The sequence below is a fragment of the Fulmarus glacialis genome, unplaced genomic scaffold (assembly GCF_000690835.1).
Source record: "Fulmarus glacialis isolate BGI_N327 unplaced genomic scaffold, ASM69083v1 scaffold23246, whole genome shotgun sequence".
Classification (NCBI taxonomy): domain Eukaryota; kingdom Metazoa; phylum Chordata; class Aves; order Procellariiformes; family Procellariidae; genus Fulmarus; species Fulmarus glacialis.
In genome coordinates, this window is record NW_009220348.1 from 6,110 (window position 1) to 28,911 (window position 22,802).

General features: G+C 35.6%; 1 protein-coding gene across 1 annotated transcript; it reads right to left on the reverse strand.

Moving 5' to 3' along the window:
• Positions 1 to 3,044: 3,044 nt before the first annotated feature.
• LOC104078913 (protein MON2 homolog) lies at positions 3,045 to 21,507 on the reverse strand. The gene is made up of 9 exons (XM_009580736.1): positions 21,354 to 21,507; positions 20,791 to 20,808; positions 20,398 to 20,526; positions 18,329 to 18,519; positions 9,732 to 9,792; positions 8,292 to 8,415; positions 7,255 to 7,462; positions 6,345 to 6,427; positions 3,045 to 4,480 (listed from the first exon to the last, which is right to left on the reverse strand). The coding sequence occupies exons 1-9, from the start codon at positions 21,471 to 21,473 to the stop codon at positions 4,317 to 4,319; spliced, it is 1,098 nt and encodes a 365-aa protein (XP_009579031.1). The 5' UTR covers positions 21,474 to 21,507; the 3' UTR covers positions 3,045 to 4,316.
• Positions 21,508 to 22,802: the final 1,295 nt, after the last annotated feature.

Below are 22,802 nucleotides of genomic sequence, written 5' to 3' on the forward strand. Positions count from 1 at the left end.
AAACTGTTTTGAAATTCAAGTCTCCTATTCAAGAAAGCTGGCAAAATTAAATGGAAAAAGCTGACTGCTGCTTAACAGCAGCATCTTACAGTCATGTTGATGAATTGCATCCTGGTTTTTGGGAGACCATTTCACCAGTTGAGATGTTCAGTTATAATCCTGTTTTCTAGCATACTTGTAATACATCCGTCAATTTGCTATTGATTTAGTAAGCACACTCTCTTGTCCTTATATTGTATTCAGAGAAGCTACATGTAGAATCCCAATCTGCACACTCTGACCGTGATCAGCTAATAGTTGCTTTTAGGGTCCTGTCTGCTTGGCTAGACTTTGTTTCCCCGGTTTGCTTACAAAAGTGTCATGTGAAACAGTGTCCAAAGCCTTAGTAAAATAAAGATTTAGCAACTAGTTCTTACCCCCATCCACAAGATCTGTGACTTTTTCATAGAAAGAAATTAGACTGGGTTTATGTGACTTAATCATAGCAAATACTTATCAGTTGTTATGCACGTCATAGATATCTTGCTGATGCTAACAACACATTTTAACTTTTACTTGTCAGAAAAAAAAAAAAAAAAGAATCAATGGCAGACCAGTTGATTTAGAATTTCCATCTTCTCCTCCATTTTGTCCTTAAAAAGTTAAAGCACTGTTTTTGCTTTTTTCAGTCATCTGGTAATTCTCTTGTTTCACATTAGTTTTCAAAGATGATCGTAAAAATGCTGAAGTTCCTCAGATTAGTTCTTTAAATACCAGGAAGAAATTCTACAGGCCCAGTCAATTTTGACAACATTTTACTATTTTCTATCCTGTTTTCCTTTTTCTAGGTAAGCTTCTTCAGTCTTGGTCGCTTATATCAATTGCATGAGCAATACACTGGCAGTTGATTTTTGACTTTTTGAATTAGTCATCACTATAACAAACCAAAAAATTCAACACACAAATCGCAATTCTGAACCAAACACATGATCACTTGCTATGTCAATAGCCATCCTCTTAAGTAGTCAGCACTTTTGTTAGTGCAAATCTTTTACTACTTATGTATTTATTCTCTGTCTTTTGACTGTTGTATCTCCTCTACTTTCATCCCTATCTGTTACCACTGTTCTTTAGTGGTATCTGAACTTCCACCTTCTGTAGGCCTCCCCTCTTTGTGTTTGAAGTCAATGAAATTCCTCATTTAACTGCGTTGGTCTCTTATTACAGATAGTCTCCGTCACCTGCACTGGGATATATTTTCAGTCACGACCTTCGCATCTCCCAGGAATGGTCTTATCTCCTCAGTTCCTCTCTTACCTCAGACTTGTCTTCTGTGAGATCTTACCTATCAAGTTTTCTGAAGTCTGCCTTCTTGTAGTCCAGCGATTTTTACTTTGATGTTCTCCCTCCACCCTAAGAATCATGAATATTTAATTTCACTATCTTTCTTACAGAAGTTGTCTTAAAACAGTCAGCTGTACCCCTTTTCTAGCTGATTTCAGTGACACAATGCAGACCCCAATCCTGAAAATGTCCACGTGTTTTACTTCTCATGACTAAGCAACCCTACAGACTTGAAAAGAACTTGAACATGGGTCTACTCAGTAGGTAACATTAAATCAAATTAAATTTCTTCAGGAACAAGATTTACCTTGCTAGAAACATGTAAAAATATGAAATTTAAATATTCAAAAATGTTGTTTGCATCAAAGAAGCCCTAAGACTATTTAGCAAAAAGTACAAATAGAAAAAAGAAACTGATACTTCAAGTTGGAAGAAATATTTGAGTGCTGGACAAGAAGGCACAATAAAGGGAATAATTCTTATTCACAGACAAAACTAGTCAATGAAAAACCTCTTTTCTAAACTAAGTAGCTTTCTTTTTAGTTCTCAAACTTTTTATACAAAATACAAGAAAGCAGTTTGAATATGGTCAACCTCAGCTTGCATGTCCAAAACATGCCTCAAATAGCACAGGTATTATTCATTTTCTAATTAAGAGGAAAGGAAGGAAAGTTAGCTCATTGGTAGTTTATTTCAAAACCTTTTGAAGATTAATGTCCATAGGTGGTAAAGTATTCTAAGCTCTAGAGTCAGGAATGACTTATACACCCCCTTTTTAAAATAGAGATAAAGCTGAAGATTTGCTTCAGTGGACAGAATGCATCTGTGTTATCACTGAAAAACCAATTAGAAACTAATTAGAAACAAACTCACCCACAGTTTGGTCTGCACACCTCTTTCTAGAAATTCTGGTTAAGATAATATATTCTACACCAAATTAATACTCTTCTTTCCCACCCTACACTTTGTTTCTTTAATGACCTCATAGACCTTGACTTAATCTTCCATTAATTAAGAGAGCAGTTGCCAGGTTTTCACTTTCAGAGTGCGGATAATGTTGTTATCTGTATGTGGGACCCAGTTCTGCATTATCCTGGAACGGCTCCTCCATATAAGCTATTTTGACATAAATTCGATTAATGGGAAGCATTTGTTTCCTTAATGCAAACTGTGTGTTCTCTAAAAGCTATCCACACTTGACGATTAAGTTCCATGCAACTTTGCTCACAGAGAAACGTGCAAGATCTTGAAACCTCTTTAATATTTACTGTACTTTGAAACAGAAAGCTTTTAAAAAGGACCATAAACTGGAGCTTTATGGGAGCAAGCTGTTCAAAGCTGCGCTTGTATAACATTTTTCACACAGGGTATTTCTAACCCTGACCAGTTCATCACACCTTCAACTTGAAGCTCCTACAACTTCTACACCTATTCACGTGTACCAATCAATGTCACTTTAGCCAGGAAAGTGTAAAGCAAACAGATATAATACCATTTCTTATGCATGATAATCTCTTTTAATATCTACAAAAGACTTTAAGGAACAAAAACCTAAAGGTAAGCTTTGAAATTCTGAAATCCATAGAAAGGCACCTGTCTTTTTTTTTTTTACATTTGGCCTTTGTGCTTTCACATCACAGGTTAAAAATATGTGAATACAGGTGAAACATTATTGAAATCATAATTAATGATTTAATAATATGAGTTTAAGTGCTAAGTCACAAACTTTAAAAACAATACTACTAAAAGTGTTCTGCTTCGATTGTGTATTACGTGAAACAAATTCACATTTACTTAATGACAAATTTTACTGCATTTCTAAATGAGTAACTATCTTCAAAAATACACTTCTCATGGTTTTATATCAGACACAGTTTATAATTAAAAGATTAGAACAATTTGGGTTGAAAAGACATTACAAAACAAAGCACTTAAAATTATTGAACAAAATATTACAGCCAAGTATTTCAGATATTTGAAATCACCTTTCTTGGGTCATGATTCAAAGACTGTGATACCTGCCAAGAAGGTCAAAAAAGGCTAACAACCCTCAAATATGTTTTTTTTTTTTAAAGCAAGGCTGCAACTACAAAAATGGATAGAGTTGAGTAGAACACACATCTTGAAACAAAGATATTATGAAGTGAGGTATGGTAGTGTTGAAGTGCTACAGTGGATTTCTGCATATTCAAACTTATTTCAGGTCAACTACTTTGAAGTTTGAGATTAGCAGACTACTGGCTGCTCGCTGCAGTCTTTTGTGATATGACCCTTTCTTAGATGTCCAATGGCCACAGAGAAGATACATTCAATTAAGCAAAAACTAACATCATGATCAGATATGAATGAGCATATCTGGCAATTTAGAAGGCAAACTGTAAGTAAAAACGCAAGCATACAACTTATGCATAATAAATAAATTTTCAAGCATTTAACATTATCAATATTTTAAAAAGAATTTAAATAATAAATGCAACTATTTTATACAGAACTGTACCATTTATTATACACACAAGTATATCAGTTCCCTTTGTTTACAAAGGCTGGTTACAGATATATGGAATGTTACAGTACCATCTTGCATAAAATTTTAGTACAATTCGTACTTCAAAAAAAGGGTGCAAAACACCAGCCTAATAAATCTGACTGAATTGAAATATTTTTAATTACATCATTAACACATACACAACAAGCTGTACATAAGCCCACTTTTCAATCACCACTTCAAGATACTGTAGCAAGTACATTAGATTATAAATGATTCCAACTATTCAGTTAAATTTATTAAAGGTTTGCACTGCTACTCACTCTGGAACCTTTGAGATATAGCCTGTGTTCATGAATTGCTGAGCTCTTGTTAGTACAGTTAAAAGGCAGTCAGCACTGGTTGCCAAAGTACTAGTCACAAGGGATTTCCTCAGAGAGCCTTCACCCGGGAACAAACATTTTTGGATACTTTTTTTCCTTCAAAAATAAAAAAAAGTTTTATGGGGTCAAGACTCTCCATTCTGTACCTTGGATGCTGGTGGATGCATGAAGTCCTTAAAGGGAACCAGTGCCTCTTTCAGAGCAGAGCACACTTCCGAGGATGAGCAGGTGATACATTCTACTAACGTTGGGTACAAGGCAATAACTTGTGCCCATGTGTTAGCATCAACTGCAATGAAGAACAGATTGAATCACTTACTACTGTCCAAATTCTTACAATAGATTTTTTCAATACCTGTGTAAAGAAGGGCACATGCAGGTTCCTAAACACAGGTACCTAGTGCTATACAGACAGTATGACATCTGTACAGGGCTCTCGGATATGATGTAGGATTTTTGCAGGAGAGCCATACTCTTTTTTGCTGCAGCAGCTGGAAGCCAGATGGGATATCCATAAAATGGTGCTACACACCTGTGTTTCTACATGCGAGTCATTCACTGTGTTTTCTGGATGAAGAACTGACAAATTGAAGATACTACTTTTATTAAATCCGTAACACACATACATTTTCTGCCTGCTTTTCTCAGCTACTGACAGAAAATTGAATTGGATGCACATTTCACTTTTGGAAATTTGTCAGCAATGAGGCCTTCTATTAATTTCAAATCATTTCAGATTACAAGAGCTATAGAAAGCAGAGGGAGAAACACTGGACCAAGACACAAAAATATCCATGGTAAAGTTTGTTAGTCCAGCAAGTGAAATTAAACATTGTCGCATGAATCTTATTTATTATGTCACTTCCTTGCTTATCTCTGTTTTCAAAAGAGAACAAAAGCCTGATTTCAGACAATGTTAATAATTTTCTTAAAGAAATAAAACTATTAAAAGCTAGAAGAAGTGGTAAAGTGATTCTCTAATTTGCCCAGTGGTTCTCTTCAGAAGAAAGTAAGCAGGAGGTCTGGCAATCACTGCCACGTATGGACCAGGTGAAGAATTTCTCTCATTGCAGGAAGAGGGATGTGGGGAACAGTCCAGCTGAGTGGGCTACTCTACCTCTCTAAGAGAAAGGCCCACCAAAGTAGCACTTCAGCTGCCTTCAGGGCTCGCCAGAAAGCTTTATGTATCCTGGCATAGTTCTGCCCTCAGCCTTTTGCCATCAGCCTCGGAAACCACATTATCATAGATCTGGCTGCTCACTGATGCTGCAATTGAGGCACCACCTCTTTCAGGAAACCCACCTGCCTGTGTTCTTCTGGAAAGGCTGGTTGGTTTGTTTCAGGATTGAAAAGGTTTTTTCTGCTCCTCATAATATCAAATGCAGGGAGGTAGAGGGAAGTGTTGTATATGCAATTCTGTCAGAGTTGCGGAGTCCAATACAGTTGGTTTAACTAAGACTCCTGACTAAGTTTTCTGGTGGGAACTCTCTATGCATACAGTAGGTGCAGCTTACAGGAGGAACAGGATGCATGACTGTAAATGAGGTAGAGGTCTTCCATTTAATTCAGCCCTTTAAATACATCTGTCAACCATTTACTTGGGCATCAATGAACTAAGACATCTTTCTGAATCAGAGGTAGAGCAGAAAGGGAGGGAAGGCAAGACCACAAGTTTAAGTATCTAACAGCCTGCCTATTCATTTAACTTGTACATCCCTTTAATTGCAGAGTGCACCTACGTGATCCATAGCGACCTACAAAAGGTATCATGAAAAGAAAAAGGATCTAGCACGACTACGTGTATTTAAGAATTCTATTAACATTTTATGGAAGGTTTTTTGGTTTGTTTTTGGTTTTGTTTTTAGAAGACACCAAGGTCTATCTAATAGAAGACACATAAACTGAAGTTTTCCATTTTATTAAACATATCTTAGGACCTTATCCTTTTAGGTATACTGGAAAAACTTTGTGGGGTTTTTTTTCGGTCTACCTGCCACCTACATATAACAGAATTACAAAATACTGAATCTCACAGATCACATTTTTCTTTCAAATTTGTGTGAAAATTACGACAGGAAAGAATAAATATCTCTTTGTGGCAGATATAATGTTACCTTGTTTATAACCATGTTGTTTAACAATAAATAACTTACCATTTTCAGGTTGAGTTTTTTTAAGTGAATCTATGAGAGTACTGACAGCTTTTAAAACAAATATGATTTCTGTTACTTGTTGCCTACAAAGGGAAAAATGCAAACAGTCAACTACTCATTTTTGTCTCAAGAATATAAGTTTTCTTTGAAACTTACACAACATTAAAAAAAACACATGATGGAAACAGCTGCAACGAAGCCTACCAAAAAAAGGATATTTAGAGATTAAGGTTATCATTTGTCTTTAACTTTCCCACCATCATTGCTGTTGCCTCAGCTAGGATAGCTTTAAATTTGATACTGGAAACAGTAACAGCATACACTTCTCAAGCTGAAAATACCCATGTACATGACTGACTAACATGAAAATAATCAATTTCATCATTCATGATCAAAACCTTCAAAAGTTAAGTGAAATTTAAATATGTTCCCATTTTAAAGAATTTCCCAGTACTTTGGTCAATTTTTCTGTTTCAAGAACAATTACTGCACTAATGATTCACAACATTGCTGTTTGGATATTTTATCTTATTTTTAAGGAGATTCTCCACCTCTCAATTTAGAAACTATACATAGCTCTACTGGGAATAAAGGGAAATCAGATTTCAGAAATATTATGTTACAGGTATCAGAAACATTGTTTCAGTAACTGAAAATGTTAAGTTACCAAGTCACATTCCTATTGTCTATGTAACAGCACTGAACACTACCATTATTATTTAAAGCTTTTTCAACAAAATATTGGTATCAACATTTCCTTTGAAATGTCTTCCCCACAAACATTTCCCTGGCTTTAAATTTCATCCCCCCTCCCCAATATTTTTTTAATGATTGAGTGGTATTTTGAATGCAACTTTCTTCTCATAAAGTACTGGTAATACCTTTCATTTCCTAAAGACAATGTACATACCGTGGAAGAGGACATTTGCCACTCAATCTCTCATCTTCTATGTAGCGATGCAATACATCCTGTGACCTTTTCAAGAGCACAGAAAGTGCCATTCTAGAGATGTAGCCTTCCTGAGGAGTTGTGACTTTATTACTGAATGAAAACTGGAGCAGCGTTTCAAAACACACCTTAGAAAACTCCTCTCTCATTCGAATATCTATTTCAGCTTCTGTCAAAGTAAAATGTCATATTTAATTGTGCAGCATGCATGCCAATACACTAATGTTGCATTTCAATCAGTTTATTATATTTTGCAAAAAGGTTATCGCTCCTCTAGTATTAAAAAAGATTAACAGCTATATGAACAAATACTAAGCATACATTCTAAGAAAAGGTGACTGTGCAATAATCACAATAGTTCCAAAAATAAAAGATAAAATATGCAACACATTCAATAACGTGTTACCTACTTGACATTGCTTTAATAATAAAATATATATGAAATAAATTTAAAAAAAAAAAACCAGCAACCCCAGTTCTACATCAAAAGTACTAATATTTGGTACTGTACAATCCAAATATTTTTCTCTGAAATGGCTGATGTGTATTTTTTTCATCTTTCGCAAAAAACTATAGATGTTTTTTCTTAAAGGCAGAGAAGGTATCTGGTTAGGTACGCCATATAGTTACGCTAAGGTCATTTAGTTTTTAAGAACAGGACATTATGTCTGTCTTACAACTGTCTGAAATTATTATTAGAACTATTTCAGCTGGCACAATACAAAACATTGTAGAAAGCATAAATATAAAGTAGCAAGTACAATATTATATATGATACTGACCAAGAAGTAAGGAAATAATTTTTAAAAAATTGCAAGGAATGCTCGGCAACTTCCATGAAATAAAATATAGTTTATAAAAACAAGCTGGATATCAAACAGTCTATACTGAATACATGCCATGGAACTTCAAGTCTTTACCAGAATAAGTACTCTCAACATTTTCATTACTTTCTAGTAGGTTTAAACACCGTATCTTTTGTCATTCAGGTACCATACCTGTAAAGGACGATGACTGAGAATGTATTGAGCCTTTATTGAGCATAGTCATTATTTGACCAACAAATTCCTTAGGAATAAAATTAGCATATGGCAGTATCTCTGTGCTGATAAGCTGCACCACCTAAAAGAAATGAAATATATTTATATTGGTTTTCTGAATATTAAAGTTGTAATTCTAGTAAGAAGAAGACAGAAACATTAAACAAAAGAGACATGCCTAATGAAACTTCACACAGTCTTCCAATGCTAGCTTTTAAAATTTGCAGGTATGTCCAAAAATTGTGGTCTTGCATGTAACATTAAACTTGAAATAATAAACTTCCCCCCCCCCCGACTTTTGTCAGAGTTTCTGAAGCAGTTATCACTCAGATTTCCACTGATATTTGAAGTATATTCTTCAAATTGAATTTATGGTTTTGAAAAGAGAAGGTCTAACATTAGGGATCTCCCTCTCCCTACACCCAATTCAATATCCTTACTATGACATCAACACATATATCACATGCTTACAATGTGACATCTGCAGAACAACTGAGTTAATTATCTATACAAGCTTAAGGCAATGCACATTAACTGAAATGCTTTCTATCCGTGGTCTTGATACCCCCATTCAGGACCAAAGTAGGTTTAGATCTCCATAAATTAATGCATTAGATCTCAAGAGTTCTGCTCACTGCAGACAGAACCGCTCCTGCTTTTCAGCCAGAAATCTTGTGTCCCAGCTGCCACACTAGAGAGATGATAGGCAATCAAACCCACAGATATTGCCATGTCTTCTCTGCAACTCCTTTTCCTTTGTACCCCTAATCCCTGGTCTGCCACATTACTTTGTCGTGGAGTGAAAGGGGACTAGTCCCTCTTCATTCCAAGTATCATCATCTCTTAATTTTCTTCGGCCTTATCCAACCAAACATGATCTCTTTTCAATTACAGTGGTCTTTGTAGTGCACAAACAAGACATCATTTCTTTATTTATGCACAAGCTTTTCAGTATTGAGAACACATCTGGAGGGCAACAATGTCATTGCTGACTGAATGCCCCCCCTCAACACAGAAAGCACTCACTTTAGGTTTAACTGTCAGCTTGCTCCATGGTTTACAATTACCTGTGTAATTGCTTGGCAATAACAAAACACGTGAGAAGCAGATAATGGGTTAGAGGCAGAAACACTTTCTGGTTTAGCCACTCTACGCTGTTTTGAACTGGAGTGGATAAGAAGTAGTTTTTGGCATGCCGCTTCCTACATTTTGCATAGCTCTGAAGCAGCTGAATTCTGAGCCTAGGAATTTCCTGTCTTGTTTTCAAAAAGGAGAACAATATCACAGAAAAAATAATGAATGGGTAACTTTAAAAAAAAAATATTTCAGAACCACATGCAATCTGTGAATGTCACAATCTCATTATGTTCAACAGTGTATTTGTTATAGTCTCCTTACCTCAACATCAATACTCTCATTCTTCTGAAATTCTTGAATTGAGAGATTATCAGGAGGTGTACTAAAAATAAACATACTATGTTATACTTTTAAATTCACAACACGTGTAAGGAGATAAGTATGGGAAAATGCATTACATTTAAAGCTACTACATGCATCAAGTTGGTACTATTATATGATAATGATTAATATTTTAGAATAAAATCTTATGAATAATTATGATAAAAATGATTCAAAGGAAAAAAAGTAGTAAAACACTAAAATTGAAGAGTTACAACTGATGGACCTGATTAAGGACTTGCATCACTAACACCATTTTTCATATGTATCTCAAAGTAATCTCTCGTCTTATATGTGCAAAAGTCACAATATCTGTTTAAATGAGTCTGTGAAGGTATCATCAGGCGATCATAGTTTATTACATTTTACTTTTTCTCTCACTTTGCAGGATAAGAGACTTGATTTTCAACAGTAGATCTGTAAAAAATGTTAATTTTACATTTTCTTCTGCATTAATGAAACATACTTTTCATTAATGGGACATTACTTTGTCTTTTTCCTTGATAACTGAAATGATATATTTGTTCTCATTCTCAATGAATTTTATGAAGAGACACCCATTTTACAAACAATATTTTGAAGAAATTCAGAACTTTCTGCAGTTCTTCCATTGTGTATAAAAATTTATTTACAGATGAAATGTCCAGAAGTGATTCATCCATAAAAATTACCTAATACTTTATAAAATCCTACCTTACCTGCTTGTAAATTTGGAAATCTTGTGTCATTTGATTGGGTATTTTATGCCAACCATCAGTCATGCAGTTTTCTCTGGTGAAGTTTTATCTCATTTATTGAGTCCTTCCTTGTACTTACTGGACTACCTGTTCAGTGAATTCAAATTCCTTTCCTCTGTTGGATTATGCTTCTGCTGAGTTATTGGGCCAAGTTCCTCAGCAGGACAGATGGAGTAAAGACCTCCTACTTAGACAGCAATCAACTACTTCAGCTGATGTGCCTACATCAGTGTTTTAGTTTGGATCAGACATGGGCTTTTCAAGTTAAACTTTTAGACATCCCCGTTTATAAACCTTGGTTCATGTCTGGTCTTAGAGCGCATAGAACTGGATTCATTTTCAATGAAACTAAACCAAAAAATGTACTCCAAGCTCTCATAGACGCTTGCATGACAGGAAGCCAGACTAGAGCTACTCTGAAATAAAACACCTGAAGTAAGCACTCTGCGGGTCATGGGTCCTCATCATGGACTGTTTTGCTTTACAGATCTGCTTCTACTGCACTTCGGGGGAAAAAAAAAAATTTAAAAAAAAAAAAAAATCAAAGCAGGTACTTCACACAATAGATAAACTCTGAAATACCTTGCTTATAATCCCATAATCATACGATTGCCTGCTACAATCTACACAGATTCAACATACAGTTAGCAAAATTATTAGAAGAAAAATCGATTACGAGCCAATGACAACCTGTGGTAGAAGAACTTTCTGAGCTAAATTGGGAGGGTGAAGGAGCATATCATGAAAATACCACTATGTGGTCACCTTGCACTCTTCCTTAGGTATCCCACTAACCCAACAGAAACAGCACATAGGTCTAGATACGTGTCTGTTCTGACCGAGTTACGCCATCCTTGTTTTTCTGACATAGAGCTGAAGTCAGAATCTTCATGCCTATGTCTCTCTGAAATTTAAAGACAGTTGCAAAACCCACTGGACTGTGGGTTCAGTTTCTCCATAGTGTCTGATTTGCACTGAAGGTAATATGTTACTAGAGCTAATGGAATAACCAGTAGCATTAACCACAAAAATCAGAGACAAGGCGCTATATAAGGTCAATATAATTTCATATATTAAATTCTCTTCTTTTCCCGTTATTTTACTTTTTGTCTTTTTAAAATAACTATAACATCTTCAAGCTGAGGAACAGTTTCGAATTTTGACCACTTGAAAGGAATGGTTAGAAATATTGGAATTAAGATTGCCTGTGGTACTTCAACTTGCTGCTCTTGTGCATGCTTGTGTGTTACGATGCATCTTAAATTAGACGATGCTTTTTTTTTCCCCCCTCCAGAGAAACCATCTGATTAAGTACACAGGATGGTCACTACTGAAAAGGAAGGAAAATGATAGGGTCAATCTGCCACAACATTCCCTGCCTAATTTATGACAGAATAGGCAGATGCAAGGAAAAGAGAGCTCTGGACTGAACAAAGAACCAAGCTGTTCTGTAAGCAGAGGAATCGGTGCAGTATCATAGTGACAAGCAGACTGGCATCCTTTGGCTTATTTCCAAACTCCCTCCCCAGCCCTCAGCTTTTCCTCCACCCCACATCCCTCCCCAGGAAACAACAGACATGTGGTGGGTAGTTCAGAGCTAAGCACGTGCTCACTGGCTAGGCAGCTGCCAAATATACGATTGTGGACCTGTGCCAGCCTTGTCCTCATAAGGGTACTCGTCTGGGCTTGTCTTCTCCATCCTACTGCCAATTTTAATGAAAGGTTTAAGAACTTTGGAGGCTTCTAAATCTCATTCAAATCTGGTTAGTTTAGCTAAAAGTTTTTTTTCCAGCCCCCCCAGGCCCAGTGCTCCTGTATGATGCTGACCAAGTCAAGTAAGATTTTTCCAAGATAGGCTTTTTTTCCCCATCTTCTGGGTGCTTAGCATGAGATACCTGAAGTTCAGTCTGCACACGTACAGCTAATTTTCAGTTTTGACAATTATGACAGTATGTACCAATGTTCCTGCTTGAAAAATAAATATATCTCCCTTCCTCAAAGGGATTTTATATAGATAACTTCACCACTGTCTGTGAAACACTCAAGTATTACGTGTATGATTAGAAAAAAAACAAAGAAGAAAATATGAAATACTGTATTTATTATTGGTTTGTGTGTTAGGCAGTCAGGAAGTTTAGAGTTATATGTTGAAAACAAAGAATAAAATAAAGCATTAAGTAGCTGTTCAGTCAGTACCTTTTGTAACATATAAAGAAGTTAACTATGCAAACCTTTAAATAGTAGTGTAACCTGTTATGATGCATACAAATGCAGGTCATGTTGAAATACATGGGAAGCTTTCATTATGACACTTCCTGATTTACGACTGACTTTCTGAGCTGGGCTTTACTTTAAAGAGGTGTTAAGACCTTTCTGTCCAGTCATCCATATCCGATCTGCCATATATGCTACAGATTATGCTACATACTTGTTCATGTAGCAAATTACTCCCAAGTACGTAGATTCTCCTAAGTAAGGTGTCCATATGAAACATCTATCTAGGGGCCAAAAGCTTTGCTGGTCTGATGCAACACAGCCAAACTGTACCGGAAGGGTCAAGAGCCAGGGAAGAGAAGAGGCAGTGCGATGCAGATGGTTTCCTAGGCACAGAGCTCCCAGCCGCTGCCCACTGTCTAGGGAGGGCTTTAGAGCATAACAACAAAGAGCTAACAGCCACCCAGAGTCCTGCTGTGCACAGCAGCACTCTGCTCTGAAGCATCTTTTTGGAGAGTATTGATTTAATTCCCTCATGTGAGCACAGACTTCTGCTCTAGTAAATTATATATATACACACACACGTTTGTTGAATTTTATTTTATATAATGGCTTGACATGCTTCCATGAAAGCCTCTGGGAAAGAAGAATGTTATGAAATAATAAACAGACCAGGCTCTTACTAGAAGACAATTTTGTGTAAATTAAGTTACATGAAATGTATTAATTTTTAAATGTCATTTTGATTTATACCAAAAATCAAGATTATTGAGCCTCCTCAGCTGTAGCTTGCTTTAAAAAAAAGCTGAAGCTTATTGCTTGAAAGCTGTTAATTCTCTATGACAGTAACATTTTGCTTTTTCATTTACCTGGGCTCTTTTGGCTATATTTGAAATTTCTTGATGTACAAAGCTGCAGAGACCCTTTCTGCTGTGCTTTGTACTTTTTAGACATCAGTGAGTATCTCCTCTCATTCAGCCCCATAGCTGGCTTGAAAACCAGTTCCTGTCCAAAAGACAGAGGCAAGACCATGCAGAGGAGGTTCACTATTTTAAACACAGAGATTCACAGAGCTTTAATTTAAGGGTTCTAACCACAGTGACCTCTTGCCTAACCAATACCAACTCAGTTTCCCTGGTGGAAGCAATAGTAGGCTATCTACACATGCGATTTCTAGGACCATCAGTGATTAGAAGAATTATGAGTTAGATTAGAAAAATTTTTAAAATGTTGATCAAAAATGTAGACCATCAGTGAAATAGAAAGAGTTTTATTTTTCTACTCTATCCTCAGCCAGGTAAAGACTTGGAGAATGTGCACAGAAAAATGAGACAATATGCACTGGGGTATTTTAATGAACAAAGCTAGAGGGAAAAACTAACCAAATCTGTTATGCAGTGTTGCTAGGAGAACTGACTGCAATAAGACATTTGCAAGTTTTACACAGATGCAGGTATTTCATATTTAGAACCATCCCAGCAGTGCTAAGTCAGCTTTGAAGAATAAGGGTTTGAAGAGCAGGTACAAAAGGAAGATATTTACCTAGCTTTGCATGAAGCCTGGACAGATAATAGCATGGAACATGTAGAACATTAAATAGTGGAAAGTGTAGAGTATGAAAAGGTATACAGGAGTGAAGGAAGAAAAGTAACTTTCTTTGTGACAAAACATTTCAGTTTCCTTAAAGCAGAGCGCTTAGGAAAAATTACAGAATGCCGGCATAAGAAAGTAAATTTTCAGTTCTAACTGTATTCATGTCTAACTGAATATATCTAACTGTATTCCTCTCACGAGGGGTGACATGTTGGATAATGGTAAAAATGCAGATAATGCAGTAACGCTGTTACTCTGTCTCACCAATAGCCTCCTGGGGTGCCTCTGAATTGCATTTTCCAAATCCTTTGCACTCCAGAACCTTTTAAATCCATGCTGGTCTTTAGCACTGCAGCCAGATTTGTACACTTCTGCACCTGATTTAATAAACCCCCTGTCCTGCATGGCATATTTGCAAGTTGGAAAGCCACCACGGATGACTGATTCACAATTGCAGTAAGCCACAGTTATGGTCAGCAGGGTCACTAAAACCAAGTCAAGTTTACAAGTCACAAATCTAACTAAGAGCACAGGATGCTCTCATCTTATCTGTGGCTTAGTTAATTGATTTTGGTGATACAGACAAAAATCCAAGTACAACCACAAGTTTTAAAAACCACAACTCATTGTTAATATAAATAAATCAGGGAACACAATGAAAAACAGCTTTTATACCACCTAGCTGGCCTAAAATTAAGGACCGACATGAACAGTTGGAATGGAAAGTACATTCCCATTGCCTTCTCCTATAATCTGAAGGTTTACACGTACCTCAACTCAGCAATAAATTTTAGCTGTTACTTTCAAAACAGTGAATAAATTCTCCCAAATTATTCTGGAATAAGACACCACTATGATTAACATATATTTTCTATTAGAATTATAACAAAGAAAAAAAAATTGAAAGAACACAGTAAATTTGAAAATTCTGAATTCAATTTACTTAGAAATGGAACAACTACAAATGTAAGAAACTGACTATACTGCAATTACAATCCACGAAAAGACACAATTTAGAAAATTCTAACACAAAAGGGACAGGTTGTCCTATTTGCCAAAGCTAGTTTCACAGCATCTTGCACAGAAGTGCAGATGGACTTAACCAAAGGAAATCAGGAGAGAATTACCTCAATGTAGGAAACTTCCACAGCTATCTCTAGAGCCCTCCTTGCATCACAGTGAGAGAGGCACGCTTCAGGAGCATTATGGGGAGGAGGAAGAGGATGAAGAAAAGGAGAAATGACTGCTATTACTAATTGTCCTGACTACTGGCATGAAGCAGATGTATTCCCTTCTTAGCTTTAACATTTTTTAGGACCACAAGGCTCAGGCTGATAGAGAGAACAGAAAGGCTATCTATCCTAAAGCTACTAAGGGATAGGGCTCTAACTCTAAGTAGGAGAACCATGCGCTTGGGAAGATAAACTGCTACTTAGAAAAAGATGGACATTGGGGGGCAAAAAAACCCCAACCCTAAACTAGACATTCAATAGCCATACAATGTACAACTATATAAGCAAAAATAATCTACTCATAAAAAGCTGGGAAAGAGATGATTAATTATAATAACAGGCCAAATTACCCTGCCATAGCCATATGGTTCTATAAACCACCAGCCTGTTTTTAATATTTTAAATTCTTTTGAACCTTAAAGCTTCTACGTGAGAGAACAGAAAAGTTTCATATAACTTTTCTGAGAACATCTTTAATTCTGATGAAAATGCTGATCCCTAAAACACATTTTGTATGTAAAATTATAGAATACACTCTGGTCTCTAAAGAAGCAAAACCAGACTTAAGCGAAGACAGACAAGTTTTAGGGCATCATAAATATTCACAGAAGTACTATTTTTCCTTTACCTCCAGAGAATATTCGCCCATGTATGACAGCTGGCAAAAGCTATCAGAATTAACGTCAACAGTGATTGTTTCTAGCAAGCAACATGTTAAGATGGAATTTCTATGGTTGGAACAACTTTCAAGAAAAGTATAAATCACTCGCTGTAAACTGAGAAAAACAGACAACATAATTGTCCAAAAAGGTCATGCAGATGATAGTGGATTATCTTGAATTACATTGAAGATCTGTGATAATCTTACTTCCCTGCATTTATGAATGATTAATACCCAAAAACTGTAGCAGTGCCAGTCTGGGTCAGTTAAAAACATGCAAAATGGATATGTTTCATCTGTTTTGCAGATATTTAGGAATAATTCATTTACAGCAAATAGTAGTACGTATTCCCAAAGTAACTTCTAAGTGAACATACATTCTTCTACAATAACCTGAAAAACCTTCATTTTGATTTTCTAAACCCCACAATGATACTGATTATAGGGTGTTGGCTCATCTGGACTGCCTGTTTCAGAATGGAAGCAGGACTACTAACTGCAGCTGAAAACAAAACCAAACAAGATACTGCAAAGATTATTTTAAATTAAAGAAACAGTGAAGCATCAAAAGAAAAACTTGGATGATTAAAGTGTCTTTTATGTAGTCTTGATGAGCTTTTTTATTTTAAGGTCCTCCTATTTAATAATATTTCTTTGAAGTAAATGCAAAAACAAAAGAAAGATTTTTCATTCAATTGTCATGTAACCCTATTGATGAAATTCCAAAACCATTCATTATTACAAACGTTTTCACTAACGGATGCGTCTCTAAAATTAAGTTTCATTGGTATTTATTTTTTGTCTGTTTTGGGCAAGCTGCTATTTATTCATCATTAGTAAATACAGCTGTGTTTGGTTGCTGATTTTTGTATGTTTGAAAGCTATACACACACAAGTACACAGCATATTAGTGTTAGGTACAGAAGAACTCTTCCATTTTCTATTAAAAAGAAAGATTAATTTGTTACTGAAATCAGCATGCACACAGAAAATCAGGGAATTAAATTTTTCATATTTCACATTGTCCTTTAATCTGACACACTATTAGGTATACTTAAACTACTCCTAAAAGATGCTTACCCACAGATGTTCACAGAAGATGGAAATTCCATATCGCTCCTAAGCAATCTTCTGCAATACCTAACCTTCCTTACAGTAAAAGGTTTCCTTAATGTCTAACCTAGATAATCTTTGCTGTACTGAAATGCATTTTTACCCATTCTCAAGGGACAATAAAAATTCTTCTCTGGAGCAATCTTTTACCATATTCTGAAGACTTATCACATCTTCCTAATGATATATTCTTTTGGTTGAACAAACTAATAGATCAGCTTGTCTAAGTCTCTGATTGTTATTATTTTTCACTTCTGGACTTTCTCAACATGCCCACATCTACAGTATTCCATTCTTGAGAGATTATGCATGTACTTATACATCTGCCTGTCTGTCTAGTTATAAATCTGACTATTTAGCTACACTTTTCACACAGTATTATAAATAAAGCGTGGTTAATTATTAAGGTGCAGTCAATTTATCTTGGGTAGAAACAAATGCAAGATAACTATGGGCTTCTAAGTGAACAGCAATGTAAGAAATAATTTTCCAAAATTCATAGTAAGCGGAATATTTCAAGATGGAACTCAAGAGAAATACATATAGTTAAAGGTTCTCACCTTAACTAAAAAAAAATTATTGTTGCAACTCTGTTCAAAGTGAAAAAAGGAACAAATTGAGTACACATCAGTAACTCTTTATCAAATCTATAGTAAATGTCCTTGGGAGTCCATACAGAATTCCTTGGCCTGGTCCAAAAGGCTAAGCCTTGTATTCAGAGCTCTTTCTTGCTCTGACATTTCACCTTTTGAATCAAGCTTTTTCTACTACTTTCTAAAAGTATACTTTTTTGAAGTAGACAGACTGGTTACCTTTTTTCCTTCACTCATTAAAATAATTTTCAGATATCAAGTATCTCTAAAGATAAGGCTATTTTTACTGAACTTTACTGACGCATTTACTGACCAAATTACTTACAAATATTTTCCCTTTTTTTTTTTTTTAAAAAAAAGGGGGGGGGGGGGTGGGGGTGGAAATTGTGTTTACCTTTTGGTGAATAAAAAGTCTTCAAACGTATTTGCTAGCTCTGGCCACATACTGTCAAATTTTCCAGAAGATGCATGCTGCCTTGCAACAGGTAGTCCGATAGAGAGAACTTTGAGAAGAGAGGAAACAGCTAGCTTCCATGTGCTTTCAGAAGGACAGGAATATTTCAGACTAAGAGGTATTCTTAGTGTCTGCAAAATGAAAGTTAAAACAAAATTTATAATTGCTCAGACAAATCTAAGAAAATGACTGGTTTCTGCAGAACATCTTGGCAGACACTGTCATAGATGATAGTACACATCCCTACCTTTTTTGCTGGTATATGAGATGCTCTTTTAAAAATGTAATTATAAAAATGATTTACCATATACCAGCTGACTAAAGCACAGGTCTATTGCCAACTACATGGTTAGAAGTCAGAGTTGATCCATTACCAATTACACTATGAAATTACATACTAATTTTCTTTTTCAGTATTGCCATCCACCATTTCTGCTAAGCCTGATAAATGGGCTTTCCTAACATCTAACAGATTGCAGACAGTTCGTTATCATGAGTGTATTCTGGTATTTAGTCCTGTTCCTAGAAAGCTATCCCAAGTGCTTCCACAGTAAAGAAAACCTCATTCAATTTAAACTTTTCCTAATATGCAAAAGTTGAACTGTATACATAACCACTGCAAGACACCTGGTCATTGCTGACTGTTAAGCCACATGAAGTTTAAAAACAAAAAGAGTTAGTGAAATTCTAAGATAAAGGCTGCAAGGCAACTCAAATGTATAGCTGATGAAAACACGGCAAATTTTAAGTATTTTAGATAGAAAGAGAGCTTCAATATCTATAAAAGAATGTCATTAATGAGTTTAAAAATATTAAGCATAGGTACTATTTACACTGTATGTATTCCTTTTAGCATTGTTAGTCAAAATAACTAGAACCTGATACCAAGTTACCTTGGAAAACTAATTATTTAATTTACATTTCAGATACATAGTGACTACATTTGGGTATTACACATATGCCCCCAATGCTTTTAGTGAAGTCTCTGATTTGAGGAAAGCAAAGGGAGGAAAGAGGAAAGGGAGGAAAGAGGAAACTCTCTATTGCCAAAAATTATGAGAGCTAGGATCTAACCCTAGAGATAAACAGAATATTTTCTTCTGCTGTTATTGTTCATATGGGTCAAATCTAATTCCAGTATCAACATGGGCTTTAGAGACATGAAAAATAATTTTAAAACCATTTTCATCTACTGCAATAGATCACATTCTTATCAACTGTGAGCATTAAAGAAAAGTGGTGTTTACATCAGTTTCATCTATCCCATTAAAACAGAAGTGGAAAACAACTCCATTACTTTGAAATACAAATATTTAATTCATAACAGATTCCAAATAACACCCATAACTATTTTAAACACATTCAGGTTTCTGTATTTCTATACAGAAACAACCTGATGTCAGCCAAGTCATTACAAACAAACCTAGGTCGCATACACTTTTTTCCAGACATTTACTACTACTTCTATTATTTACCAAAATTATTTGCTAAAATGGAAACAAAGTCAAGAAAAGTTAAGAGTTTGGCAATTTCACCTTAAAGGCACATTTGTGCACCCGTAACATTTCATAGCTACATCAATGACACACAAAGTCATTAAAAGTAAATCAAAAGTAATCGCTAGACCACACGTCTCCAAAGTATATATGCCAGTCTACAGAAATTAGTCTTTGGCCTTCAATGCCATATTTACTAAGAGGTCTGCTTAGCAGATTCAGGTGCATAATACCTTCAAAGATTAATGTTTTGTGGCCTAACAAATTTGTTAATTTTTATCTTAACAGTGAAATACTGATGCTGACATTATCCAGCTAAAGAACACACATATAGCCTAATCAATAGCCTTGCAGCTTCAAAAGAAATTACTACCTGCTGCTCATCTTCATAAAATATCAATTTGCTTGATTTAAGCTTCCCAGAAAGTGTTTATCAACATTAGCTCAAAATAAAATTCATGATTTTCAATATAAGCTCATTAAATTCAGAGCATACACTGGACAAACTTTTACCTTAATAATGTTCTGAAGAACTTTCTCTGTTACCACAGCTTTATGGCAAGCTGTCTTTTGGTATAAGTCCACAACAACTTCCAGTGATCTCTCAGCAAATGGTACGTAATTCAATGCTACCCATTCCGCCTAGGAAAAAAAATTAGTGAATTACTGAACTATATGTGAAAACATTAATTAAGGAACAGAAAATGTATGTTTTGCATTGAACTCTCAGTTTGATGCATGCAAGGTTTGCTAAGAATATGGTCCAAGCAACAAAACTGCAAATACAACGTAGTCTGACTATGAAAATGTACTCTACATTTAGGTAAAGTACATTTAAGTAGGAGAAATGTTGCAGTCTAGGCAAGACAACTACATTAGGACAATCTTTAAGGAAATTTAACTCACCGGTGCAAATAGTTGTATCTAGTGTGATTCCATTGTGTTGCAGGACAAACAGAATAAGAAGAATTAATACATACATAATAGTTACCTCTTTGATTACAGTGAATCAGATGCTCATGCTTAGTGAACAGCAGAGTACACAGATAAAAAGAATTATTGAATATGTCCTATTTCTCTACAGCACGTGCAATTCAAAAATTTGCAGCTTGAGGGAATTTTCTCCATTCAAAATTATCGTGTTTTTCTATTACATTTGGTATCACATGTAGGACAAGTTATTTTAGATTAATCCACTGGACAAATTCAGACACATTCACTATGTCTGGTGTCCAGGCAAGACCTTTCCTACACAGAGGAACACAAAGTATAAAAGCAAAGTAGAATTCAAAGGGAACAAACAAAGATAACAAAAGCATGTAAAAAAATACTAATAAATTAACTTATTACTCAACATGCACAGCGAAGTTTTTACAGATGGAATAAATGCATCTTCCTAAACAACCTATATCTGAAGCTGAATTGGGTTCACCAGCCAAGTGAAATGAGCAAGATTTCTAATTAATTACCTGATTATACTTTGCATTTGCAATGTGCTTTGTTTCCAGCTGTCCATACTGTGGAGGCTTGCAGGAAAATTCTACGAAGGCCAACAGCTGGTCGAAGATTGCAGGATACATTATCTGCATACTTTCTGAGCCCACACATATAGCCTATACCAAAAGAAATCACAAAAGCTTAATATATATCTTGAGCTTCCGCATTCAAAAATCTGCATCAGAACAAGGAGCTCCTAAAGAAAAATTCCCATACAAGACTATGCAAGAGTCATGCTGTATAAAAGACAGTGTATAGTTCTAACAGTTTAAGGAAAGTAAGTTTTGTTATTTTATTAAAGTAAATTAAGTGGCAAGATACCTGGGCATATATAGTTTAATAAATACAGCTATTTCATTTCGTCCAATAAAAGATACCTTTTCTTTACAAACTCTGCTTTGACATGACAGCAAAATATAATTCTTATATAAGTCTTCTCTGTTGATCTCAGCCACATCTTCTTTAAGTTCTACTTCAAGGAACATTTAAATCTCAGAAGTAATTCACACAAGATTTTCATAAGTAGTTAAAATTGTGTCTTACAGGAAGCAACATAAATAAAATGAGAATGATATGATTTTGGTATAGCTGAAACTCATAATCTTGCTTTAAAATGGAAAACATTTCAGGAAGGGTATACTTAGAAGATGTCGATGAAATATCATGTTGTCATAGGCTAATGATTTCCTGTTGCAATATAAATCCCAAGGCAATCTTACAGCATTTCTTTTCAAAGCCAGATACAATGATTCTATGAAGTTACTCCAATTATTTTCTGTCATTTTAAATGTCTTGCTTTTCCTCCCAGAGTCTCTCCTCTCAAAGCTTCAAGAAACAGACTATTTATTGCTCCACAAAAAGACCTTGTACTTGTACTGTCATTTTTCTCTGGTGAGGAATCAAACGCCCTTTTCATTAACAATAGATCATCCATGAGTTGTGGCTGAACTCACTCAATGTATCAACAGCTCTGAAGCTGTTCGAGTGCAGCCTCCATGCTGGGGCTGTGTCATGAGCTGTGGCAGTCGATGGGCTAGCAAATATCCTAAGTCTCCAGCCATGAGAGGGAGCAAGCCAACAGGGGCTACAGGCACTGTCATCACTAGATCACCCTAAGACCTAGCTGCACCTTCAGGCAATCTACAACCTGCAGCAGAGCGCTCCATGAATCATCAATGGCTTCTCCCTTTTCCTCAGCTTCCTGCAATTCAAAATGCATGTCTAACGCTCAAAAAGTTTAATCAACTATGAATATAGTGCAGCACTCCTTCTAAAAAGCCATATTCCTTTTCTGGTGCTAAAGTTCAAGACTGTACTGAATTCTGAAAAAGGTGCTTTGGTGCTAGATACTCACCTGTGTGGTAGAAGACTAAAAGGTTAATTGCTGATCTAAAAGCATTCATAGAATCATAGAATCATTA

Bases quoted from the DNA above. Each gene is read 5' to 3' on its own strand.
- LOC104078913 (XM_009580736.1), bottom strand. From the start codon at position 21,473: ATGCAGATAATGTATCCTGCAATCTTCGACCAGCTGTTGGCCTTCGTA. The intron at 9,793-18,328 runs GTAAACACAATT...GTTTATTTTTAG, and splicing joins GACTTTTTATTCACCAAAAG to TACACCTCCTGATAATCTCT. The intron at 4,481-6,344 runs GTAAGTTATTTA...TCTTCATTGCAG, and splicing joins AAAAACTCAACCTGAAAATG to TTGATGCTAACACATGGGCA.